The sequence below is a fragment of the Sceloporus undulatus genome, chromosome 5, assembly GCF_019175285.1.
Source record: "Sceloporus undulatus isolate JIND9_A2432 ecotype Alabama chromosome 5, SceUnd_v1.1, whole genome shotgun sequence".
In the NCBI taxonomy this organism is placed as follows: domain Eukaryota; kingdom Metazoa; phylum Chordata; class Lepidosauria; order Squamata; family Phrynosomatidae; genus Sceloporus; species Sceloporus undulatus.
In genome coordinates, this window is record NC_056526.1 from 38,730,567 (window position 1) to 38,758,037 (window position 27,471).

The following is a 27,471-nucleotide window of genomic DNA, read 5'->3' on the forward strand; positions in this document are numbered from 1 at the left end:
TTGGGGTTATTCAGATGGTGAAAATAATCCAGGTAGAATCTGGATTGAATATTTGTAATTCAAATGCATTTTGAATGCATCTGATTATGTTTTATTAGGGGCTGCCAAAAAAGCCACTTAACCAGGGATAATCAGTGTTGAGTTTTTTTCTTAGTTTTTCTAAAAGATACATTTTCTTGGCTGTGTGAATAACGTATGCAAATAGACCCGGGATAAGCAGGGATACAACACTGCAGGCCTTGAATACATTCACATTTTCAACTACATCTTTATTTGAATGCTGACACATGTGAGCAACAGGACTCGAAGAGATGGGCAGTGATGCGATTCCATAGTGTGAACAACAAACCCAGAATGCTTGAGTGAGATTATTTGCATGGTTGCGCTAAAAACAACATGTGAATGGCCCCATTGTTGCCATTATTCAGCAGGAAGAGGCAGGTAAACAGTATTTACTGTTTGTGTGCACCTGCATGTATGTATTTTATGTCATTTCCTAATTATTTCCCCCCTCTTAGATCAAGAAATATCTGAACTTCTTCAGAAGAGTCTGCCTGAGTTAAACTTTGGTGTACTGGAAAGCCTCAGCTTCTTATCTGAAACTCCAGATTCCTTCTGTTTAGATGAAACTCTTCGCAGTCACCAGTATAGCCTTCTGCTTCTTTTCTACTTTGCATTTAGTCAAGAAGACAGGTTAGAGAAGTGGCATGAACAGGAAAAGCATGGTGTTATGACAGAAAACCAGAACCTGAAATCAATCAACATAACTTCTTTTTTAAAAAAAATCTCTTGCTCCTAGGTTTGTTCCAGAAACACAGCTATTCTCAGCTATAAGAAGTTTCCTCCTGTCAGTACAGGACCAGGGAGACTGTCCACCCCCATATGTCTTCAAAGCTGTTTTGTACCTTCTAGCATGCTGTCAGGACAAGACTGAAGCTTTAGACTTGGTAAATGCTGGGTTAATTACTGTTTCTAGGAGCAGCTCTTAATATTTGACTTATTACATCTTTCAAGGCTTTGTTATTGTTCAGCCTTTTCAGACAATTAAAAGTGTTCAGAGTTCTATTTCCTTGGTGATTGCAGCCATCTATATCCAACAGCACACAGATAAATTGCCAGTAGCACATTTCTCATCCTTGTTGATGAGAAAGTAGCCTCGCTTAGGGGCAGTAGCCTTCATTCTCCTTAGTGTTATCTTTTGTAAAAATAGCTAAATGAATAATCTTTGGTTTTTATTTACCACAGTGTTGTAGTGCGCATCTAAGAAAGGGGAAAACTACCACTAAAGATGACAAATAGTGAGGTAGAGAAAGGGGAGTACAAGGTCTGGATGTCTCACCCAGTGCTGAAGTAGCACAGTTAGAGTTCACAGGCATCAAAGCACTAAAAGAAAACACAACAACAAAAACTCTTTGCAAAATGATACTGGTATGGGTTGGAGGGAAGATCATGTATCTTGCCATTGGTGATGTCAAACTACTAAGTAGAAAGTAATTTTTACTTTGGACATGTGTCCTTTATTTTTATTGTAAGCATAAAACCATTGCAAGAGAAACAATAAGGGTGGAGTAGCAGAATGCAGTAGCAGAATTTAAGCACAGGTAAAATATATCTTTATAGCAAAATGATATGAGGATATTTGGATCTTAGCAACAAGCCAGAAGTAACATATTTATTGAAGGCTTTCACAGCCAGCATCCATAGTTTTTTGTGGGTTTTTCGGGCTATGAGGAGTTCGAGAAGAGTTTGTTCCTGTTGTTTTGCCAGCAGCTATAACTGACATCTTCAGAAAATTCTGAACATCAGGAATAAACTCTTCTAGAATGCAGCCTCATTGCCTAAAAAACACACAAAAAACTAAATATGTTTTTTGTAAGGAAAATTGTTTGGAAAAAGGGTGAATTGAGAAGCAACATAGTAAGTTGTTTACTATTGTTTTTCTGCATAAAGCTCTTGGATACATTTTTCTTAGTGTGATAGACATAGGTACTTTTTAGAAATAGTGGATAGTTTAATGGTTGTTCTTTATATACTTTCATATTATTATTATTCCTTTATAGCTGAATAGAACCTTGAAATGTGTATTATTGTGATGATAAATACTCTTAAAAGCTGCATCTTTCATCTCCCCCCCCCCCCTTCCAGGTTTCACTTGCTACTATAAGGAGGATCCTGGATGCTATATCTGATCTGAGCCTAGTATATGTCCACCATCCTCTGATGCTTAAATTCTTTCTACACTATCCTGAGCTTATGAAAAGATTTGGTCACTGTATTCTCCAGCTCTGGTTTTCCTGTGAAGACTACAGCCAAATTGAATCTGAAGATGCTGTTACAAGTGACTCTGCTGTTTTTCTGCAATCCTTCCATAGCTTAAATAGTTTGCTCTCCATGCTAAAAGGCAATCTCAGTGCTCTACTTGTGTTGCTGGTAAGTGTGTTTTAATGAATGCAAGGTCACTGAAGGGAAATCTTGAACCTGATAAGGATTCATTTCCAGAATTAATGTATGGATTTCTGTACAAAGTATGGATTGATGGCATCCTGTTTAGTATTTATGAAGTCAAACTGAACTTGAATTCATGGTTACAATTCATCCAACACCCAAGAATGCCTCTTTCCCAAACACACCTTAGAAGCCGGGCAGCACTACCAACGTAGGGATTTTTGAGCTGCTGGAAAGGAGGGCAGTGAGTGAAGAAGCACCCACCTGTTTCCCAGCAGTGAGGTGCTTTGCAAGAAGGATTTGTGGCAGGACCCTGCAGAAGTCCTTGTGGCTACCTGTTGGAAAGTACCTAGCTACTGGGGAAAGGCTGGCTGACTCTTCACTTGCTGCTCAAGGCAATGAATACAAGTACAGTGGATCCTTGTTATACGCTGGGGTTTGGTTCCAAGATCCCCCGTGTATAACAAAATCCGTGTATGCTCAAGTCCCATTAAGTAGAGTGACATAGCAAAATGGTGTCCCTAATAAAAAATGGAACATCAAGGTAAATTTATACTATTTTGGAACATTTTCAAACCGTGTATGCTTAAATCCATGTATAAAAAATCCGTGTATAAGAAGGGCCGACTGTATATAACATTTTCCCCAGCCTGAAAACTTTCAGGACACAATAAAGCCCCATGCATTGCAGTGCATTTAAAAGTTACTGCTCATACAGGAAGTTCACATACACATAGACATGCAAAATGAAAAATAAAAATATCAAAACAGGAAGAACATTGCATGGATAGAACCACAATTCAAAAAGGATGTTGAGAAACAAGTGTATCCAAAGGATGGTGACTAAAATGAAGGGTCTGGAAACCATGCTCTGTGAGGAATGACTTAGAAAATTGGGTATGTTTAGTCTGGAGAAGAGACGGTTAAGAGGTGGTATGATAGCCCTGTATAAATATTTGAAGGGATGTCATATTGAGGAGGGAGCAAATTTGTTTGCTGCTGCTCCAGAGAACAGGACCCGGAACAATGGATACAAGCTACAGGAAAAGAGATTCCAGCTAAACATTAGGAGGAACTTCCTGACAGCAAGAGCTTTTTGACAGTGGAACACATTCCCTTGGAGAGTGGTGGAGTCTCCTTCTTTGGAGGTCTTTAAACAGAGGCTGGATGGCCATCTGTTGGGTATGCTTTGATCAGGTGGTTGGATTGGATGGCCCTTGTGGTCTCTTCCAATTCTATGATTCTATAAGAAAATTCTCCACAATAGCAACAGCTATTAACTACTATCAGATTCTGAGGCTATTGGACATTCTGAAAGAACCCAGTATGGACTGTGATATTTGGAAAGAAGAAATACCTAGTTCTGTATAGATCTTATAAAGATCTGACTGTCTTGAGCTAATAGGGGTGGGAAGAATATCACAATTGTCTATGGACTGATGTCAAGGGCTGTTAGGATTTGCAGTCTAACAACACCAGAAACACTACAGCCATTTAAAATGTTGACCATTTTAAAAATGTTGACAATATATTTCCAAGTATTTCTATGCTACATATCAGTGTTCATGTTTGAGCTAATGCTACTGGCTTAAGCAAAAACTGTCCAGGAAAATAAATGTTTTTGAGGAACGCTAATTCTGTTTTGCAAGATGGCTATTTTAATGACTTTCAGATGTGGCCTTTCTGTATTGGATTGTTTCAGCAGATTGGAAATAAAATCACTCAGTTTTCTATTGATGTGTGCAAGCTGCTGACACGGCTTTTATTTTAGATTGTATTACAAAAATATGAATTCAGATCAAGTGTTAGTACAATCTGTTTACTAAAGAATTATTTAATTTTAATTGCTGTTATTTGGATCTAGGTCTTGATCTCTAAGTGGCTTGTTTTTTGCTCTGTGTTGACACATGACATTCACTGACTCCCAATTCAAACCCTTACTTTCCCCTTAAACCTGGGATGGAAAGGATAATATTTTATTCCTATTTTTTCTGTAAAAATGTTTTTATTGCTCTTTTTATGTACATCCCTATTGGTTCTGCTGTACCTCTTGGTGGCTTTCACTACTATCAACCATGATATACTTTTGGGTCGACTTGCTGGGATCAGGCTTGGAGACATTGCATTCTGTCCTTCCTGGAATCTGCTAGTGTTTGCTTATTATTTGTAAATTGGCTTCCAGTCAGATGTCCAGAGCTCTACTATGACAATAGTGAGTAGACACAGCATTCATTTGAATAAAATCTGCTTTGCTTTCTTTCTCAGGACCTTGTCTGCTTTGGCACTGGTGAAGTGGTTCACAAAGTCTTGATTACATTGAAGATTTTTTTGAAACTAAATGAGGATATTCATGTCTGTGATTTGCTTCGAAGCCAGTTTCTGCAGATTCTGCAGAAGCTTCTAATAGAAAATAATTCCAGCACTTTACCAGGTGAGTAAGAGACATGATATTTAAGTCTGGGAGCTGTGTTTGGATACCACATACTCCAAAGGAACTTAATTATTAAATGCTGTCTGCTAGAACTACCTAAGGGGCTGTCCACACAAGTGATAAAATGTAGTTTTGCCCCATTTTGAAACCTACCTGTTTGAACAATACATGTGGCTAACATGGGAGGAATCCGGGTTGAAACTGTGCTCTGAGGCTAAACACCAGAGCAAAATAACCCCTAGTTTGCTCTGGTTCAAGCCGGAAAGTGCAAACTATTCTACCAGCATGTGTACTGTGCACCAGTGCAGAAATAGGAGTCCCTTAGCTGCCCATAATTTTTTTTGTCGCCTGCCCATGGAATCGATCGTACATGCACATGAATGATTAGCTGCACCATTGACTCATTACACACCTTGTGAAGCAAAATGATGACCAATGTGGGGTCTCACCACCAATACAGTGGATTTATTGATAACATTAACTGTCCAATAGGGGCCATGGGGAAAGGGGGGCATGTACGAGGAGCCTCCATGACTGTGCTGTGCCAGCATGTCACTGGATGCACTGATGTGCAGAAGGGTGATTGATCACTTGTGTCATTAATTGGGCAGTTGCATAGCTGGATGTGCGGAGCAGCAAATGGGCTGGTAGGTGGGCAGGACAAGGGAGGTGTGTGCATCTGTGTGCATGTGTTTGTGGTAGAAGAAAAAAAAATGGTGCAATGCAGCTTATACTCATGAATGCCCCATTTTGGTGGGTCCATCCTTTCAGATAAAGGGAGGGGGTGTTGGTACTGACTGCTTGTTGGTGTTCAACCTGTTGTGGGAGATGGTGGTATGTTCAATGGATTCTCCCTACAAATTGGGAAACCCTGGAACTAAGCCAGCTTTCTCCCTCTGTCTGCTCAGGCCCTCAGTATTTTAGCAGTATTATAGTTTGTAACTAGTACTGTCCCTTGCAGGAGGCAGCGTAGAGGGTTACTGCTGCAAGTTCATGTAAATCCTATGTGTAGGCGAAAGGGTGGGAGTATTGATGTTTCCTTTTTAAATAGGAATTAATTAGCATGAATTAGCACAGTACTATTACTGAATTCTGGAGAAACAGTGTAATAATTACTGTGACCATATATGTTCACAGGAGAAATCATGTCAGTGGTGTGTCTTTATCCTTGATACATAACTAACCTCTCATGAATTGCATGTGTTCTTCATGAATATACATCCGATGTAAAATCAGTTAACACTCTACAGTAGTGAAGATACATCATTCTCAAGTATGGATTTGAAATGTTACATGATGTTCAAGGAAGTCCACAACAGTTTTCCCCTTAAAGCTAGATGGAATTATTCTAGCTCCTCAGATGAAAAATAGAAGTTTGTCTCAGGATACACAGAGCGTGTGGTATAGGGAGACTGGTAGCTCTAGGAACCCTGGCATTGGGAACCTATTTATCAGGTTTGGTCATGAAGTAACTTGCAAGTTACTGTATATACTCATGTATAAGTCTAGAAATGTACAGTACATGAAAAAATTGACCCAAAAAAATCTGAGTTGACTTATCCACTGGTCAGTGTAAGTATTGTATCTTAACTCTTATTTAAAAGATGGAATCATCTCCTGGTGAAAAGCAAGAGTATTTTATGTGAAGCACCGACCCCCTCTACTCTCTCATCCATCCAGTATTAGGAGTAAAGAGTTATGTCTGCTGGAATTTTGTAAGTTCTTTGACATTGTATTGCTTTGCTTCATCTTTTAGATCCTTTGCTGTATGCCCCCAGGTTTTACCTTAGACTTATCCACAGTTCATAGCAAAATCCATAATTTTGGCCCCAAAACTTGACCTTGACTTATACATGAGGTTGACTTATAGATGAGTATATACAGTACAGTATTTAGTTTAACCCTTTGTTCAAAGCATGTTGCAACTACAGCATCTATGACAGCATTTTGGTTATATTTTGCTTAAATATGTCCAGTGGAGAATCCATCACCTAAGCTAGTCTAGCTTCTCTCCCCGCCCCCCAATAGCTTTTATTGAAAAATTCTCAGCTTAAATAGGCTTCCCTGTACCTTCTACCCTTTGGTTCATATCTTTATTTAGTTAACCAGACACTGCCACTTTCATTAAACCTCCTCTTCCTGGTGCAATTGAGGTATGTAATGGAGAGAGAGCTGGACAACACAGATTTCAGATTGCTTCATTTGGGTGAGTTTCTGATATTTTTTGGTGTGAGTCTTTGGTTTAGGGATAGGAAAGCTTTATTTGCAGACAAACCAGATGTTACTTTAATAGCATGATGTGATGTCATGGACTTCTGGTGTAAAATGTTGTTTAGCTTACTATATAATTTAAGGTACATTCAAATGGGATGTGCCGCCCCGTGCGGCTCTACACAGCTTTGCGCGTAAGCTCAAAGCCGTGTATAGCACGCCCGCGTAAAACACAGGCGCACTGTAATTTGATTATGAAAAGTAATAATGTAAGGAGCTGTCAGGAGGGGAAGGGGAGAATGCTCAAGCTCAGTGCTTACAAGACATGCAATTTTTTCTGTTAGCTCATCTCCCCAGCTGGTTGATAATTTCTATTGTTAATTTACTGCAGGCTTTATTTTTAGCTCTGTTACCTCTAGTATGGGCTTCTTTGCCTTTTAGCCTGGTCTCATTCAAGACATCCATATTTACCCAAACCTAAATGATATTATTCTTTGCCTCCATCTCTCTGGAGCAAGAAGGGACCTTCAGGCCACTCTTTCTTTTCTTATAGAACATGCTATCTTGATCAATCACAAAAAGAGCCATTAGACTCCAGATACATTTTGCATCTCGGGACCTGATCTCCTCTCCAGAGATGATGGGAAAAGTAATTTTCTTTCAAAAGTGTTCTTTTTATGGGAACAGCCTTCCACAAATTGACATTCATAGTTTGGATCTTCTTTGTCATGGACACTATAATCTTCTGGACTCCTATTAACATTAGTAGGCAAGAGAAATGGAGCATTTCAGCTGATAACTCTTCTGTGGAAGAAGGTGCTGAAGTAATAATAATAATAATAATTTAATAATTTGTTTTATTTATATACCGCTATTCCAAAGATCATAGCGGTGAACAGCAAGTAAGCTAATTAGCAAGTAAGCTAATTTGTCCCCAACAGTCTGGGTACTCATTTTAGCGACCTTAGAAGGATACAAGCCTGTGTCGAGCTCGCAACCTTGTGGTTTTGAGTGAATGGCTGCAGTACAGGCATTTAACCACTGCACCACCAGGGCTGAAGTAGAAGCTGAACCCATAGCTCTCATATAAAAGCTGTGAATTTTACTTACAAGTACACATTATTTTAAATCAATTTTTCACAAGCTACATGTTTTTGCATGCTGTTTATTTTAAAATGTATAGTTTTCTACATATTTTGATTTCTTTTTTAATCAGAGAATTGTATCACAGAATTGAGAGGTGTATGAAAAAGAAAGGATTACTTGTTTAACCAACATATTAGCCTGGGAAATGTGAATCAAGTTAGTTAATTTAAAAATGTGGGCCAAATGAAATCTTTGTGTGCACATATTTATGTATAAACTCTCATGCTGCTGGTGTCAAAGAAAATCACAATCTCATCTACCATAGTCTCCCCCCCCCCAGGATTAACACCTTTGTCCCTGGTTCTTGATACAGAGGTTATATGGTCAGGATAGGTCATAGATTTCTCCTAAGATACTTAGGAGTTTTGCCTATGTAGTTGTCGAGAATCACTGCCTCATCAGTTTTCTCTAGTCTCTTTAATCAGTTGCCCTAAGAATGAATATTTATTAAATTACAGAAGTCAGATATCTGAGTGTTCCAGATCCAATTCTTTGGAGCTTTCAGGAACATTCATTTCTATTCCACAGTCTACAGGGGCATGTCATGGGGATTCTCCACCTATCATGACCCATCCCCTCTAAGGTGTGCCTGATTGTAGGCAGTAGGTGGTTCACTTTCTAGACTGAATACAGGAGAGGATTGCAAAATGTGTGCTAATTACAATCTACAGATGTGACAGTAATCATTATGGAATTTCTTGTTTTCTTTTTTGCAGTAGATATTTCTTGTCAGGGTCTGTAATGATATTAACACCAACTTGATTGGTGTTCTGAGGTGGTATAGCTGTTTCTGTATCAACAGTCTGTACCCAGAGTTTTGGCATATTTGAATACTGACTGTTTCTGTCACACAGTCAGCAATTTGTCTGGAAAATGCAACCCAAGTGATCATGAAATTCTTCAACCATCCCTAAATTTCCTCTACTGGAGTCTTCAGCAGACAACACTTTCCAGTCGGCAAAGAGGTATAAAGTTAAAATTTGATTTTGTGATTTAATTCTGATACTTCTTTCCCACAAGTTGAGGAATCATTATATATCACAGTTATGTCTGCACAATCTGGTGCAGATGTTACAATAAACATCTAGCCATAACTGAATGATTTTGTTTGAGTTTTCAATTAACGCTATTATGTTCAAATCTGGAACTGATTAATCTTTACTATGGTTTAGGGAACAGACCAGTTTGACCAGAGTTTGAGGTTTGCTTGCTTCCCTAAATCAAGACAAACCCCTTTTTATTCAGGTTTGGACTGTACAAACAACCCCGAAGGGGCAGCTTCCAGCCACCCCTTCTTCAGCCAGATTGGGGCTGCGGAAACCACATGCTGTGGCTCCAATCCAACCTTTCCAGGGTGCAAAAAGGAGCTGCAAAAAGCAGCTCCTTTTTGCACCCTGGAGAGGGTGCCATAGCTGCGTTGCTGCGGCTTGGCGGCGCTCCTTCGGTGCTACGTCATATAGTCACAGTGCTGGAGGAGCACCATGACGCTGTGCGTCATGTGGAGCAGCTCGCAGCGTCAGAGTGCCTTGGGGGGCAGAGTTGGGGCAAGCATCATGTGGACATGAAACACCGACTCCGCCCCCAGGCCAGCCCAAAGTGCTGGTTTGTACAGGGCCATAGTTAATTGAAAACAGAAGAAAAAGTTTCCAAATTCCTTGCAGCTGTGCCAAAGGAGAAGATAAGAAGAGAAAGTCAAAGATGCCAAGGCTGTTAATATAACACTAAATCATAGCTGAATTTGTATCCATATGAAACTGAAATATATTCTATACCAGCGGTTCAGACACTGACTTAATGATCTCAGTGTAGCAGTTGAAGACCCAAGCACCCCGTGATGGAGTGAACTCAGTCACTATTCCCAGCTTCTGCTAAGCTAACAATTCAAAAGCATGTAAAAGTGCAAGTAGATAAATAGATACCACTTAGGTGGAAAGGTAACAGCTTTCCATGCAGTCATAGAATCATAGAGTTGGAAGAGACCGTAAAGGCCATCCATTCCAATTCCCTGGCATGCAGGAAATCTCAATCAAAGCATCCCCTGTGACAGGTGGCCATCCAGCCTGTTTAAAGACCTCCAATGAAGGAGACTTCACTACACTCCAAGGGAGTTTGTTCCACTGTCAAACAGCTCTTACTGTCAGGAAGTTCCTTCTAATGTTAAGGTGGAATCTCATTTCCTGTAGATTGCATCCATTGCTCAGAGTCCTAGTCTCTGGAGCAGCAGAAAACAAGCTTGCTCCCTCCTCAGTGTGACATCCCTTCAAGTATTTAAACAGGGCTATCATATCACCTCTTAACCTTCTCTTCTCCAGGCTAAACATCCCCAGCTCCCTAAGTCGTTCCTCATAGGGCACATATCATGGAGTTGTCTTTGACAACACTGGCTCCCTCAGCTAAGTAATGGCAATGAGCACGGCCCCCTACAGTTGGACATGACTTGACAATTGTGTCAAAGGAGAAACCTTTGCCTTTACCTTTTATGTCTCTCTCACTGTATTACGATCGTGACCAATCACAACTGCACAAATATTGGGGAGTTATGGTTGTTATGTGCCTTCAAATAATTTTTGACATATGGTGACCCTAAGGAAAATGGCGACCCTAAGACAAACTTATCACAGAGTTTTCTTGGCACGATTTGTTTGGGTGGGGAGGTTGCCTTTGCTTTTCTCTAGGGCTGAGAGACTGTGACTTGCCAAGGTCACCCAGTGAGGTTCCATGACTGAGTGGAGAGTCAAACCCTGGTCTCCACAGTCATAATCCAACATTCAGACCACTACACCATGCTGGCTTTTGGAGTTATGATTATTTGCATTTTTTTCCTGCATGGTGAATACATATAGTATAAAGCCTCTTCAAATATGACAGATGTATAATCATGAACTATTATCTGGAATAATGTATAAAAGAAAAACTAAAATGCACTCAATTACTATGTGTCTTCCAACAATGAACCATCAGAGGGTTTAAAGATGTGGTATTATCAGTAATGGTGAAAGGGCTACCTACAGCAGCTATAGAGATGTCTGATGGTGGGTGGTGCCACTCTTCTAATTGTTCATTTTACATTTTAAAGACTTTTTACAAATCTATTTATTTACTTTTTCCTATTTTCAATAAGATAGTATTTAAAAATAGCATAATAGAAAGAAAAACATTATATAGAATTAATAATGAATTTCCACCACATAACTACAGAAATTTTTAAAATAAGACAAGCATAACGTGTAAGTTTGGCTGATGAGATGTTATAGGAGTTGAACTACAGTATGATGAAGGTCACATGTACCTCTGCCCTGTGTTTAAAATCATTGGCTGTAACAGGGACGTAGCCAAGGGGGGGGGTTTTGGGGGGCCGGCCCCCCCCCCCTTTACGTTAAATAAAATGAATGGTGTGTGCTGCCATGCTGCTGCACCCAAGCCCCATTATAATGGTGGCACTTAGTCTGGACCCCCCCCCCTTCCCAAAATCCTGGCTACGTCCCTGGCTGTAATGTTTTTCTTTCAGGACAAGGACAGTGTCACTTGTAGATTTTGGAAGCTACTGACAATTGGTACTTAAAGTTCCCATAACTGTTAACCTTTTATTGTACCCATGTCACACAGCTTTGCTAGCCCCTTTTTTTCCTTCACAGTGGTGGCAATGTTATTTTCCAATGCACCTTTGCTTGAGCTACTTGAGAAAGTTCTCCATTGCACTTGGATGCCAGCCTCTTCATCTGAACCTGCTTTCTCTGCATCCAGTGAAGCACTGCTGTGCTCTGCTTGGTTGCTGACTGCTTCCCTCTTGAGTCAACAAAATGCGTACAATACAGAGGTTAGAAATACTATCATCCTTATGCACAACTTATAAAAGGAAGGTTAAATACTAATAAGTATACAATTGTTTTTTGTAAATATGGACAAGTCACACTTTATTCTATAGCAGGAACCTGATGCAGCCAAGCACTGTTAGCTCCCATTAATGTTCCCTAAATCTGTTATGTTAATGACACACTGGCCTGGTTTGGAAAATCAGCTTAATAAACCAAGATATGAATTAGCATTTTGTCTGCACATGGAGTCTTTTCATTCTTCACTGTGTGGCACAAGCAACTGAGAACAAAACAGGGATAAAACATTCCGTACATTCCGCCTCGCACCCTCAGAACATCTGGGCAGCAACTCCTGAAGGTGCCAGGGGCTAGGTTGGCTGTCACTGCCAGAAGATCTTTTTCCACAGCTGCCCCAGCCCTTTGGAATACGCTGCCCACGGAGCTCCGCTCATCTTCCACCCTGGCCCAATTTAGGAAGGGTCTTAAAACCTTCCTATTTAATCAGGCATTCCCCGACTAAATATCCTGTGGGCCTCCCTCCTCTCTCGTGGCCGTGAGGACGGGCTAAGGGGCTTTTTATTGTTTTTATGGATTGTTGTTTTATTATGGTTGTTTTTAATCTTGTATATTGTCTGCACTTCGGTGCATTTTGTTAGCCGCCCTGATCGTTTGGAAGGGCGGGGTACAAATAAAAATTTTATTATTTTATTTATTTAAAACCCTGGCATAAAAATGCTTCCTGGGTCCAGTGGCAAAGTGTTTGCATGGACAGAGGAAAGGAAAACACAAAGAAAGCTGGGACAATAGGAGCTACAACTTTATTTATTAAAGCTGAATAGTGTTGGCATGGCAGGAGAAATAGATCCAAACGTTAGACTGCCAGCCTGTTAAAGCACAAACCACCTCAATCTGGTTTTTGATGTGCTCAACCTACCTGTTGAGGTGCAACATCAAATAACAGCTGCAGAATCCACTTGGGTGTAAGCCCCTGGATACTTACCTACAATTTGTTGTTGTTAACTGCCCTAAGTAAATCTCAATCCATGGCAACTCTGTGGATGAGAGATATCCAAGACTCCCTGTCCTCCATTGCTCTGCATAGTTCCTGTAAATTCATACCCATGATCTATTTAATAGAGTTCATCTATCTAGCATGTGGCCTTTCTCTCTTTCTACTTTGGTCCACCTTTTCTAACATTATTGTTTTTTCCAGTAAATCATGCCTTCTCATGATATGTCCAAAGTACAACAGCCTTAGTTTTGTTCTCTTGGTTTCCATGGAAGTTTCTAGCTTGATCTGCTCTAGGACCCATTTGTTTGTCTTTTTGGCTGTCCATGGGATCCTCAGTGCTCTTCTCCAGCACCACATCTTGAATGAATTGATTTTCTTCCTATCTTTTTACTCAACTTTCCAGCTCTCATATCCATACATTGTAATAGGGAATACAGTGGCTTGTATAATTCTAACTTTCATGCTCAATTGTATAACTTTGCATTTTATGATATTTTCTAGTTCTTTCATAGCTGCCCTCCTCATTCTAAATCTTCTTATGATTTCCTGGCTACAGTCCATGTTCTTATCAATGTTTGATCCCAGGTATGAGAACTCTTTTATTATTTCTATTCTTCATTGTCTAGGTTGAATATGCCAGACAACCTATGGACAAGTTTTTGGATTCTTCGTGGTCATTATTTTTGTTTTCTCTATGTTGAACAGTAAGCCTGCCTTTACACTTTCTTCCTTGGCTTTCCTTAGTAGTTGTTTCAGGTCTGTGACGTTTTCTGCTAGTATTATGGTGATTTAAATTGTTAGTATCCCTTCCTCCTATTGTTACTCCTCTTTCTTCTTTGTCCTGGCCTACTTTTCTTACAATATGTTCTGCATATAAATTGAACAAGTAGGGTGATAAGATGCAGCCTTATCTGACTCCTTTTACAGTTGGGAACCATTCTGTTTCTCCGTGTTCTGTTCTGACAGTGGCATCTTGTCCTGAGTACAGATTTCTAATCAGGACTATCAGATGTATTGGCACTCCCATGTCCTTAAGGGCATTCCATAGCCTTTCATGATCTATGCAATCAAAAGCTTTACTATAGTCTATAAACATAGTCTATAACAAATTGTAAGCCGCTCTGATAGCCTTGGCTGAAGAGCAGGGTATAGTAGTAGTAATAATAATAATAATTATTATTATTATTATAAAGCACATGTTAATTTTCTTTTGGGATTTCCTGGTGCGCTCCATTGGCCATCGTATGTTTGCAAGGTAATCCTTGCAGTGGTGGCGAACCTATGACACGCTTGCTAGAGGTGGCACTCAGTGGGCACATGCTTTGTCACCGCACCACAGAGTTCACCAGAGTTTGTTTCTAGAAAGCCAGAGGAACATGGCACTTTGTGATAAATAAGTGGGTTTTGGGTTGCAGTTTGGGCACTCAGTCTGTAAAGGGCTTGCCATAGTGCCTCTTCCTTTCCTGAACCCCTCTTGGACCTTTGGGATTTCTCTCTCTGCATTTATGGTTGAAGCAGATGGCTTGGCAGGAGTGGCCAGAGACTGCTGTGGCTGTGGTCAGGCTGTGATTGCACTGGGGCCATAGTGACCTCATGGCCCACTTCCAAAGCAGGGATGAGACTCCTGCAAATATGGAAAAACTGTGAATAACTCTGCCTCCCCCCACTCAGAAGCCAATTAACTAGCTCCCTGCCCCTTTCCCAGCCAGATTGCTTTCTTCCCCAGGGGGTGATCAGGCAGGGAAAGGGAAGAGGAGCCCCCATCCCCCCAAATCTCTTTCCCAGCTGGATCAGGGTCTGGGCTGCTCAGGGAGTGATCCAGCTGGGAAAGAGTCCTGGGGGGTGGGATGGAGGATGCTCCTCTCTCTGCCTGCCCCATTGCCACTTGGACAGCCCAGGGAGCAATAGGGCAGGCAAAGAGTCCCAGGGAGATGGAAAATCCTCCTCCCTTTGTCTGTCCCATCGCTCCTTGGACAGCCCAGGGAGTGATGGGGCAGGCAAATGGATGTGGGAGGATTGAGGTTCCTCCTGCCTTTTCCTGCTCCATCACCCCTTGGACAGCCAGGGAGTGACGGGGGAAGGGAGCGGATCCTGGAGGGATTGAGGCTCCTCCTCCCTTTCCCGTCTGGATCACTGTCTGGCCAGCTGGGAAAGAAATGGAGAAAAGCACAGGAGGGAAGGGGAGGAGGAATGCCTGGGCTGGCAGCCTTAACCTTGCGAATAATCAAAACCGCAAGGGTCAAGACCGCGAATATGAAGTATCCAATTTGTTGGCCATCATTTTATTATTTATTGATTGATTTTGTTTTCCATACTCGTTGACATATGTTGGTTAGCACTAGAGTTGTCTCTTTAAATGTAGATTGAAGCAATTTGATCGGAATATCATCTGTCCTTGGTGATTTGAGTATAAATAAACAAATTAGTGGTCTGTATAAAATTTGCTGCTTCCTCTCTTTGTGTGTTGGCATCATCGGGGTATTGGTAGTTGTGGGGAGACTCTTGAGTCAAAGCATTCTCCAGGTATGATGGGGGGTACCCAGCTGCTGCTTCCTCTTCCTCTGACAGGTCAGCAGACCATTTTTTTCTGAACCAGGAGAATATGATTGCCAGCCTAAACAAAAAAAAAGACAAGATGCTAAGTCAATGTTATGTTATTGTTAAGATCATAGTTTGTTCCAAAGCTGGTAACTACAATGTTCTGGTTTTGGACAAAAGAAAAAGCTGTGGTTGGTAAAATACTATCTGGTTTAATTATAGCCTGTGAAAGATATGAATGGCTGATTGCAGCCATTCCATATCATAGAAGTGGTCTACTCATAGTTCACCAGATATTGAACTGCAGCTTTCACCTGTCCTCAGCAATGGCTAGACTGGCTAGCGCTGATTAAGTCTGATTAGAGTTTCAGGCCAGCAGCATCTGGAGAGGAACAAGCTGCATAACCCTGATCAAAGGAGTGGCAAAATAAGTCATTGTCTGCAGAAGATCCATCCACAATGGGTTAAATTAAATCCCAACTCAAACCACAATTTATTCTATAAACTGCCTAGGTAATATATGTAAATGACATGAACCATATCACTTAAACTTAGGAAAGCGGATTCAAGACTACTGTATTGTTACTTTCCTCTGTAGTCTCTAGGAAACTTGAACTATTATGTTAAAGTATGAATTGAGAAAATTCCTGATTCTCAGGAGTACTTTGATACAAGCACAAAATTGATGGAACTACTTACTGTTCATGCGCATGAGCTAATGTTGTGTCATTGCCTAATCATCTAAAGGGAAGCAACATTTTAAAGAAACAGTTGGCCTCATTTATTTCAGCAAGGTGCTAAAAATGAAGATGAATCAAAAGCATGGTTCCTGACTGTCTGTGTTCTCTCATTGTGAACACAGAAGCTATGGAATTCTGCCTCTTATAAATTAATAATATAAGGAATAAATTGCAGGAGTTACAGTTACAGTGCCAGGGTTCTTTTTGTGGGGAGGAGTCAATCTCTGGAGAGCAAAAACAACAGAGCTTGGGGGGTGAGGGGTATAATTCCCAGAATCCCAGAATCCCTTTGATAGCATGTCTACTGAGCGTTGTAGGTTCTGGGACCTGTGAGGTGGAAAAGCTAATATTTCCAAACTGGAGAAAATACTATGGTCCCTCTTTGTGTTCTTTATAAGAACCTGTCTTTTTTTCATTCTCTTTCTGAAACCATTCCCTGATTAATTTCTGAAAGGTTCATCATGTAATCTGTCTGGATGTGGACAAATTCTTCAGTGCACTTGCATTCAGGAAGGAGAAGCCCTTATTATTCTTTGGTAGGTGACATCTCTGTCAACATTATTTAATGCTGAGAGAGTAAGTAAAGTAAAGGCCACTTCACAAGTTAGAAAATGTAAGTCACTGCTGTTTGGAAAATGTGTAAATCGTGGGACATTGCAGCAAATTGTAGTTTGTCACTGAATTTATTTCTGTGCACTATTGGAACATGCCTATACCCAGGTTTTCTTCAGTTCTCTTCTGACAGTTAGTTGAAGATGCTTTCCCAAGTGGATCAGTCAGCAGGGAAGGAACTGGAAATCTTCCTTTCCTTTGTGTTTCTCTCTTTACCCAAGTAGTTTGCAGGGAGTGCTCTACGATCCCCATCCAAGCATGGATCAAATCATTTCCTACTTCAAGTTTGCCTACATGTTCAAGTACTCTTGACCAATGATTCCCAAACTCTGACCTTCCAGGTGTTTCAGACTTCAGCTTCCAGAATCCTAGAGCATTGGCCAAGATGGCTGAGGCTTTTGGGAACTGAAGTCCAAACTATCTGGAGAACCAGAATTTGGGAATCACTGCTCTAGACCATTCAGTGAGCTTCGAATTATTTGTGTTTGCATCATCAAGTGTAATATAGGGCCCCTAAAGACAGGCCAAAATAAAACTGCTTCGGGTCACTTTGGAGGTATGCTGTTTAAATGACACACCCATCGTAAGAGGCCAGAAGCTGTGACAAAGCTGTGGCCCAGTCCTTAGGACTGGAGCGTGGCTTTGGTATGGCTTCTGGCCTCTTAAGATGTGTCTGTCATTTAAACAGCATACCTCCAAAGTGACCCGAAGCAGCTTTATTTTGGCCTGTCTGTACAGGCCCATATATATGAGCACATCACATAAGAGAAGCAGAAACCTGCAAACCTAAATACTGGATTTTTACTCCTGAGGTGATACTATGTATTTTCTATAATCAGGCAGTGTAAAACTAATGTTTCTGAAATGGACACTGCCACTGAATGATATTATCATATGGATGTGACAGTAGTCAGAAAACAAGCCAGTTTGTAAGTTTACTTTTTTCACGTCCAAATTAAAAAAAAAAAACAATTGAAAACTTAGTGTAGACATTCAAATGCAATATGGAGCTCTAGAATAGTAATTTGTAACTGCTAACAGTATCTGAAGTGTGAGATGGGGAATATTCTTTGTACTAATGTATAATTCTTTGTTCAGTCAGCGTCCTTCAATTTTTGAGAGCCTTCTTTAGGCAGACCCTCTGCTCCTCATTTGTGAAATTTGTTCAGCAAGGGAAGGAACTACCACAGTCAAAAGAGGATGTCTCCTTGTATCCACTGGCCTTGGACCATGTACTGTCCTTGGTAATCCATCTACAGAACCTATTGGTCCAGGTAGAAATCTCTTGATAGTAATTTAAATACAATTGGCCCTCCACATTTGCAGCTTTGATTATTTGCAGTTTTGATTAATATGTTCTCTCTAGGAATCTGTTAAGTTCTCCAGTGGAAGTCATGTTGGAAAACTTAAAGTAGTGCTGGAGAACCTAGAAGTTCCTAGAGAAAACACTTCTCTAGGCATTTGTAGGTCCTCCACATGATTCTATGGACGATATCACATGACGGTTTTTGCAACTCCAATCCGAAGCCATTTCAAGCCCAACCATGCGAATTCACGTTATAATGTGATAGATTATCACACGTGATTGCTTTCTATGGGAAGTCATTCTGAGGCCAATCCTACGTCAATCCAAGGTCACTCCTGATGTAGGTGAATTTGGTGAACTAGTGAATTCACAAATCTTTTTCCAAGGTCAATTCGAATCCAATTAGAATTGGTCTTGGTGTGGAATGCAACTTTGCTTTGGTCCTGGTACCCCCCCCCCCCAAAAAAAACTCCAAGGCAATCTGATGTGTCCAGGAGGGATGGCAGGAACGATTCATGTGAGGCTAGAGGCAGAGTACCCAAAGGAGAACAAGGCACAGCGTAATAATAATAATAATAATAATAATAATAATAATAATAGGGTATTCTAGCTCAAGCCTGGAGGAGAGGCAGGAAATAATTTTTTTATTAATAATAATAATAGGGATGGAAAGAATGGAGGCTACATTCAGATGTGGCTGGGAGGGATGACAGGAACGATTCACATGAGGCTAGCATTCATGTGAAACAGGAAATTCATGTGAAGCTAGCATTAATGGAAAACAGGAAACAGAAAGTGGCCCCCTTCACCCCAGAAGCGTAAAAGTTCTTGATGCGTTCAGAGCCCCACTGAGCATGGTGCCAATTCGAATTGTTGAATCCGCATGGTATGATAATTTATTTTTCACTTGTTCCGCTTTGCCTCAGAAATGACCACAATTTCCCTCTTCATGTGTGATAATTAATCATGTGAATTGCCTTGGATTCGAAATGACTCTGCTTCCCCTTCCCTTTGGAATGGTTTTGGATTGGAGTTCCAATTTCACATGTGATAAACTCCTGTGATTGACCTCTGGCAGATTTAACCATAGAGTTGCACTGGAGGACATGGAGATTCCTAGAGAGGTGTTCTCTTAGGTAAAAAGAATAGGGTTTTTCCCCCAGTTTTTCCACATTCATGGGGATACTTCACCCCTAACCCCAGTGAATGTGGAGGGACCACTGTATTTGTTATAAGCAGCACACGGGTGATCTGTTTCAAACTAACAGATAAATCTGAGAATTACATTTTCTCCCATTTCTATTCCATTCATTATATAATTGAAATCTTGAATATCCACAAACAATAGACCATTTGTTTCAGTACAGACCAAGTGTAAACTCCTGGGCATTTGTCAGGTCTTGTTTTAACTCCAATAGCTTCCTGTACTAAGAGCCGAAACAGACAGCCTGAAAAGGGCAGATTGGGGCCGCGACAACCTTACGCTGCAGCACCAATCCACCCTGACGCTTCCCAAATAGGAGCAGAAAAGATCCGGCCCAAATAGGAGTGGCTTCTGGGTGCTCTGGTGGCATGTGGTATGTAAATGCATCTCAAAGCCACCCCCACGTAATCAGCCGGGGTGGTTTCCGGTCTTGGGGGCATGAGGCATGTAAACCTTAAAATATTATGTAATATTTTTGATCATTTTGACAGTGGGTGGATAGATATTCTCAGTTTATTTTTGTTATAATCTAAAACCTGTTCTTTAGCTAGATTTAACTAAGTATAGTCAGTGTCTTCATCATTTTCTTTATACTTACAGAGGGATCTTTTGCTATCACAAAGTGCCATTGGCTGTCTTGAGGGCTTCCTGGCATATCTACAACCAAAGAATCAGAGTATTGGTATAGTTTTATTTATTTTATTATTTTGCATTGTTTGGATTATCTGTAGTAATTGAACATCATCATTTCTGTAATTCATGTAATAGCAATAACAATGGCATTTACATTTCTATACCGCTTCGTAGTGAACTCAGTACTCTCTAAGCAGTTTACAATCTGTAAGCTAATTGCCCCCAACAAGTTGGGTACTCATTTTACTGACTTACAAAAGGACGGAAGGCTGAGTCAACCTGGAGCCCTCTGGGTTCGAATTCACAACGTTGTGGCTGCAGCATTGGCATTTAGCCACTGTGCCACCAATAAAAACAAAAATGATGTCCCAGTAGACTAACCTCAATGTTAACTGGCCTAGCAGTTTTCTTAGACTTTATATTCCCAGAGAGCTCCTGCAGACTGTCCAATAATTCTGGTAAAAGTCAGAGCATTTTGTTCCAGGATTTCATGCATTCTAATGCTTTGTAATGCTTATTTCTGCCCCTATTTCCAGTGGTGCTCTAAATATACTGGTTCCTCTTTGTTGTTGTTTATAGTGGAGTTTAGCATTACACCCAGTCTGCACTTCACTATTTTCTCCCAGTTGAGGTGTGGTTCACATGCTTTCCCTCCACCAATGTGTTCCTCTCCATGAACTCAATACCTCTATCCAACATGGTCTTCCCTCAATATCCATGTTTCCAATTTTTGCACATTACTTCCTTTTTATATTTCTAATTTTCTATTTATTTATTTATTTTTAGTTTTTTGTGATATAAAACTATACTGCTTTAGCATTATAAAAAGAGGAGAGAAAATATATATTCAGTAATACTGGAAATGAACTGAGGGAACACAGATCACTGGAAAACATATGTGGAAAAGGTGACATCCTCATTTGAGATATCATAAGTGGGCCTCCTCAAAAATATAGCAGGAGGAACTGAAACAGGTTTGTGAAAGTTCCCTGACTGGTATTAGAGATCCCAGGACAGGGAAAATCAACCCCCCACTGGCTGTAAAAGTTGCAGCTAATACCTGAATTTCAGGATAAAAACACAAGACAGGAAGAGCATTGTACAGATATTTTTTAAAAACACTGATAAGTATAGCTACAGCTCCTGCCAAATCCTGTGGACTTTGGTTGGTCTGGAGGAACTCAGAATTTATCTTCTGCTTTTATATCCTTTGGTACTTTTTGGCTGTTAATGAACTAGGTAGGCAGTTAAATTGTGACAAGTAGTAATGGCTCTTCTTGAAGGGGGATAGTAAGTTTTATCTTCACAAATTTGTCTCTTGCTAGAACAATTTCCCTTTATAATTTTCTTGATGAAATAAAGGACGTCTTTACTGTATATGAATAAATTCAGTTAGTTAGGATCTTTTCTATTGGGTTGTTTTTATTAAAACCATTAAACTAGTTCTGGTTCGTTTCTCTACTTTTAGCATGCCATATTGCTTCACAACCATGGAATAAGTTCCTGCTGATCACACTTCTGGATGGTGGTGAAAATTCCTTACTTCAACCAGAAATTCTTAGACTGGTTACTTTAGTGAGTACAGGGCTATACATTATCCTGCAAAAATCTACCATGAAGGACGCTCTGACTTCGTTTATCTTCTTTATGTCCCCTTTATCCTTATGGCAGGAGTATCAGTCATAGAGCCATGCAGATGTTATTGGATTGCAAGTCCCAGCAACTCTAGCCAGGATAGTCATTGAAGAAGAATACTGGGAATGGCAAGTCCCAACAATATCTAGGAGCCCAGTTCTATGATGATCTCAGGGCCAAAGTAGATGTGCTATCTGTAATTAGCTCTTCTGATGAAATCCATTCCCAATACATTAAATGTAGTTTTTGGGATTCTGATTTTGATGAGAACATTAATATTGGAGAGGGAGTAAATATCCTTGCCTCCTTAATTCTCTGATCATAATCTTTCACAAATGTCTCTTTCCCCAGCAAACTTGAAAGCAAATTCAGGATGTGTGTGGTCAGGATATGCAGTGCGTTGTTGGAGGAACAGTTTAAATGATGCCTCTGCTCCAATTAAAATTGGAGACCCACATAGATGTTTCTAAATTTTAAAAAATCAAAAATTATTAAAGAAAAGATGGGACATGTGAATTTACCTCTTCAGTATTATGACTATTTTGTCACCATAGAAACTGAGGTAGAAACCAAGGTAGAAACCCCTTGGGCTGACAGTTTCTCAGCATATCAAGCTGAATGATATTGTGGGCTAATGCAGATCACATAAGGACACAACAAGGGATCTGGGGGAAATCCTTTAATATTTGTAACACATGCCAAACTATTAGACTTGCATATATCCATCAGTGTCTTGAATTATGGAGTCAGAATATCAGTATTTGTCCACAACATTCTTAGCTTCAGGAGAGATAGCAAATTTTACTTCATCCTTCTTGGGGATGATAACTTCTAGACCTCCCCCCCACACACACACACCAATTTTGCCAGTATATGTCTTGCATATTTTCCATGCGGTGTCACTTTTTGCTAGCCCTGCAGAATAATCATATGCATAACTATTCAGAAGTAAGAGCCAATGAGTTCAATAGGACTTACTCCCAGGTAGGATTACAATCTTAAGTATTTCTGTATATTATGACATGGCCTCACATCTAGCTTTATATTTAATATTTTGTAACTTTGGAAGATTACTTCTAATGTAATTTGCTACAGAACAATTACCGTATATACGGTAGTTGTGCATAAATTGACCTCATGTATAGGTTGAGGGCAGGTTTGGGGGCCAAAATTATGGATTTTAATATAACCCATAGATAAATTGAGGGTAAAACCTGGAAAAATAGTTGGTCATCTAATCCTGGCCTTGACCCATCTGGAGCAGGATATATCCAGACTAATAATGTACTAATTTCTAACTTCTTTTCTGAAGTATTATTGAAGAATCAGTTCAAATATCTCCTCTGGCATGTGGAGTCGAAGGCTTTCATGGCCGGCATCCATAGTTTTTTGTGGGTTTTTTGGGCTATGTGGCCATGTTCTAGAAGTTTCTTCCTGATGTTTCGCAAGATAGCCCGAAAACCCCACCAAAAACTCCTGTGGCAATTACTGGTTTTGTGTTAATCTGAATATTAGTCTGCATTGTGGTTAAAATAAAACTTTATTTCCCTTTCAAGTTCATGCAGTATCAGAGAACCAGCATTGTTTCACATACTGAAATTAGCCACATACTAAAAAAAGCAGCAAATACCAAATTGAGAGACCTTTCTGATGCCACAGTTAATGCTCTTCGCTCCTTTCTTCTTCAGGTGAGGATTTTTCTGAACATAATCTGCTAGCAGTGAGCTGATGTTATACTTAGAGTGACAATGGTTGTTCTTCCAGCTGCTATTTTTGTTCTTGTCCATTTCATTTCTGTAAAATCTACTTACTAGGGAGGGAACCCATTTTGCCCATTCCTGTCCTGTATTGTATGGGCTATATGATGTAACATCATTGGTAAAGGCATTTGCATTTTTCTCCCTTTTATGCCTTTATTTAATACCTTCCTTTCAAGTGAAATAATCGCTTTTAAAAGTAAATAAAACAAAATTCACTCTGTACAGTAGTTTATTTTGTTTTTATAAGTATTATAGTATTTTCTATATTTTGCATTTTTTTGGTAACCGTGTTCTTTAGTTTGCATTGTAAACTCTTCTGGGCAACATTATGAAATGTAGTGAATAAATATTACAAATCAGTGGTTCTTAACTTGTGGGCCATGGATCCACAGAGGCATACAATAGCCTCTCAGGAGGCTCACAAAAGCTTGAAGGTAGCTCAGACCACCACCTCTCCGCAGCAGAACAGTTGTATCACAGGAGCCAAGGCACAAATTGGTGGGAAACAGCAGGAGAAAAGTCTTCCCTCCCCCTTTGAAGCCTCTGAGGGAAGGTTTAATGGATGATGTAATTATTTTTATTTGGCTTTTAAATCTTGAGTTGTCTTGAGGTCTGCAACAACAAAAGATATTTAAAGGGGGTCCCTGCTAAAGAAAAGGTTAAGAACCACTGCTAGAAATAATTGTAGCACCTTCAGACAGATTCAAGTGTTTTCTTACTTATTTATATCAGCATTGATACCATGGACTATTTAGAAACCCCCCTGAATGTTGTACATACAAAACCAAATAATCTCTACCCCATCCCCTACAATTTAAAAATGGAGGACACAAAAGGAAAAGCAAATGGAGAAGGAAGAGGAAAACAAGAAATTCAGTTTATGAAATCTGGTAGATGAGCTGCTGAATAACAGATGGGGAGAGGCAGATTCTAGTAATGCTCTAATCAGGCTTCTATCCTCTAGTATCTGCACGGAAAATGAGATGCAGAAGAATTTTACATAAGGAGCAAATATATGCAAGATTGGCACTGGGTCAAAAGTACACTTATGCTGTCCCAAAACCAGTAATACCACATGGGCATACAGATGCTGATTATCTGTGCTTTATTCCATACAGTTTTGGGATGTATAGAACACAGCGAGCTTCATATGTGTAGACTGTACAATGTGGCTTTCTGATTTCAAAGCAGAGAAAATATAACTTTTTTGCTGAAATTCTCTTATTTTAAAAGTACCCTGTGCATCTGATTTTGTGGTATGGTAATTTGTGCTAGGGAACTCTGCTATGTGGACATGCCTTTGGGTTTATCACTAGTGAAGATGACAGAAGGTATGAAAGAATAAACTCATTGATTATGTCTGTAATTTATTTCATTTCAATGTCAGATTCAAAGTGGAAAATGTCAAATGGATTCATCTCAAACAGTCTCAGTTGAAATCTTGCTGGAGAGTCTCCCATCCACAAACCACAGTCATTCGACCCATCAAGACATGGTGTATCCTTTGGCAGGATATTTGTGAAGTTACCGTAGGCATGTGTCTGGCCTGCTTTTTGTGGCATAACACACCAGAATTTCACTGTGCTTTTGTCAACAATTGAGCACAGGCAAAGTGAAAGATATAAAGTCAACATCAGATGGAAAGAAATAGGGTTGTAAGAGATTGTACACTGGATGCTTGAGATATTGTGATGTTGTGTGTTAGTTGCATAGGAATGATAAAGTATTGGTTTTTATTCCACTTCCTTGTTTACTAGTGGAGGGCCTTTCCTGTAACAGGTTACTAGAGACACTGCTTGAGTAGCTTTCATGGTAATTTCATTGGTAGTGAGGAGAAACAGTATAGCTAAAGACAGTACATCATGGACATAAGAGAATAGACACAGATGGGGTACCCTTGGGTTTTGAGATTAACTGTGAAGGGATCCTGAGTTTTTCGCTTCGTAGTGAGTTCCCTTAAAATTGTTCAGCATTAGGAACAGATTCTATGCTACTGAAGCATTATGCAGGACAGTAATTATTAGTTATAACAATTTCATTCAAAAGCTCAGAATGACTGTGATATTTGTATCATAATTTCTGTGCTTCTGTGGCTAAAGGAAAAGCATTATGTGAAAGGATAGGTACAATTTTTTTTTTGATAGATTCAGCCTGAAGCTCCTTGTCTAAGATAGCATTTCTGCATTCACTTATCTGGAAGTAAGGTCTTTTGAACTCTTTTTAACAATGTTCTGAATAGACATAAAAACACTGAATAGGAATGAAACTCAGACATCGAATTAGGAATGCAGTTAGAATCTGACAAACATTTGAGCTACTTTGAGAAATACTTTCTGCTCCTTACCCCCTCCCCAAAGTGCTTCCAGAGTTTTAGATAGATTTTTTCCAACAACATATATATTTTTTTTCACTTTTCTGTTGATTTTTCATTTAAGACTTGAATTCAGATGTCTTGGAGGTGTGGCAGTCTGTCTCTCACAGATCAGAAACTGAAATAAAGAAACAATACTGAGAAGAGCTCATAACAATGGATTGATAAGTAACTTGGCTTTGTATTTTTGTGCCAGCCAGAAGGCTTAGAAATATAATACTGTACAAGTGTTTAGAGCCTGCTCCAAAGGTGATTTAGTAATCTGTTCAGTAATTGAAGCATAAACTCCCTAATTAAAAACTTAAAATATGTTTCCTGTTTTTCTTGGAAATGGCTTAACTGAAGGGTGCATTTAATTTCACCTTACTGAGCTGGAAGATAATTTGCAAATGGTACTGATAAATTCCCTAAGCGCTTGGACTCAATAAATAGACTGAAACTGTTAATGCTCAGTAAATGAGACTGAGACTGGTATCTGTGCCTCACACAATTGGGTAATGCATCTGAGAACTGAGTAGCTTTTGGTGGGAGCTCCAGCCCCTTCAGATGTCAACGTAAATGGTACTAGGAGCTACTCGCCCCCTCCCCCAATTCCTTTTCACCCATCATGCTGTTCATCTGGGGTAGCATCCAGCCTACTAGTCACTTGTAACTTTTTGCTCTTCTTCTTCCCTTCTTTGCTTCCTCATAGATGTTCTCTCATATTTTTTTTTAAATAGTGAGCCAGTGTGGTGTACTGGTTTGAGTATTGGATGCTACATTGGAGACTAGGGTTCAATTCCCTGCTATCCTATGTAACCCAGTGGGTGATTTTGGGCAAGTGACATGCTCTCAGCCTCAGGGGAAGGCAATGGCAAATCTCCTCTGAACAAATCTTGCCAAGAAAACCCCATGGTAGGTTTACCTTAGGGTTGCTATAAATTGGAGTCAACTTAAAGGTACACAACAACAGTTTCTTCCCTCTCCAACTCTGTCCCCTGTTCTCTGTTGGAGAATGCTCCTTTTGTATGGCCTTGAAGGCTCTTTTTAGGAGCTGACACGCCTGTGGAGGAAAGACTGCCTACACTGATGGCCATTCCAAGTGCCTCTTTTTGCTTGGGTGAGGGCTATTTAGTGCACTCCTTCCCCCATCTGTAAAGGCTTTATTCCTCAAGGAGTCAGAGAGTGTATGTCTTGTCTCGGTTTGCACCTCTGGAAACAGTCTCTCAAGATTGAAGATGTTGCCACTCAAAACTGACCTCTTCACTTGGCATTGGTGGCTATTTGTAAAAAAAAAAAAAAAAGCCCTCTTATGGAGCTTCCAACAGCTTGGAAAACAATGGTCTCCCCATGAATATCAGAAGCAGGCCTGTTGTTTTGCCTCCACATGTTGAGACTTAAGGTGGCCCAGATACTACCTAGGCTTCCCCAGCTCTACGCAAATCCATTTCCAATGGCCTAAGCCTGGCAAGGGGCATAAGAAGAGTGGTCTGGATTCTAAAGCCTTCCATAAGGAGAATAAATGATGTAAAGGAAAAGAGAAGACCACTCTGATATTCACCTTGGTATCAGTGGTTACCCCAACCAAGCATCCATCCTTGCTTCATCCTTTGCTTGCCAGTATTGAGACTGT

At 40.1% G+C, this 27,471-nt stretch overlaps 1 protein-coding gene across 8 annotated transcripts in view; it reads left to right on the forward strand.

Moving 5' to 3' along the window:
* Window positions 1–26,257, forward strand: part of MEI1 (meiotic double-stranded break formation protein 1) — a 60,945-nt gene extending 34,688 nt beyond the window's left edge. For 2 of the 8 annotated variants that reach the window (XM_042467747.1, XM_042467742.1), the window contains 14 exons: window positions 519–693; window positions 800–947; window positions 2,146–2,430; window positions 4,711–4,876; window positions 6,978–7,082; window positions 9,088–9,198; window positions 11,869–12,050; window positions 16,793–16,874; window positions 18,049–18,224; window positions 20,061–20,142; window positions 21,562–21,668; window positions 23,285–23,416; window positions 24,876–24,985; window positions 25,936–26,255. In XM_042467747.1, the coding sequence (XP_042323681.1) occupies window positions 519–693; window positions 800–947; window positions 2,146–2,430; window positions 4,711–4,876; window positions 6,978–7,082; window positions 9,088–9,198; window positions 11,869–12,050; window positions 16,793–16,874; window positions 18,049–18,224; window positions 20,061–20,142; window positions 21,562–21,668; window positions 23,285–23,416; window positions 24,876–24,985; window positions 25,936–25,981 (1,907 nt within the window). In that variant the 3' untranslated portion in view covers window positions 25,982–26,255. Of the gene's footprint in view, window positions 1–518; window positions 694–799; window positions 948–2,145; window positions 2,431–4,710; window positions 4,877–6,977; window positions 7,083–9,087; window positions 9,199–11,868; window positions 12,051–13,686; window positions 13,765–16,792; window positions 16,875–18,048; window positions 18,225–20,060; window positions 20,143–21,561; window positions 21,669–23,284; window positions 23,417–24,875; window positions 24,986–25,935 lie in introns of those variants that run through there. The other 6 variants (XM_042467744.1, XM_042467741.1, XM_042467740.1 and 3 more) reach the window with 6 other exon arrangements.
* Window positions 26,258–27,471: the final 1,214 nt, after the last annotated feature.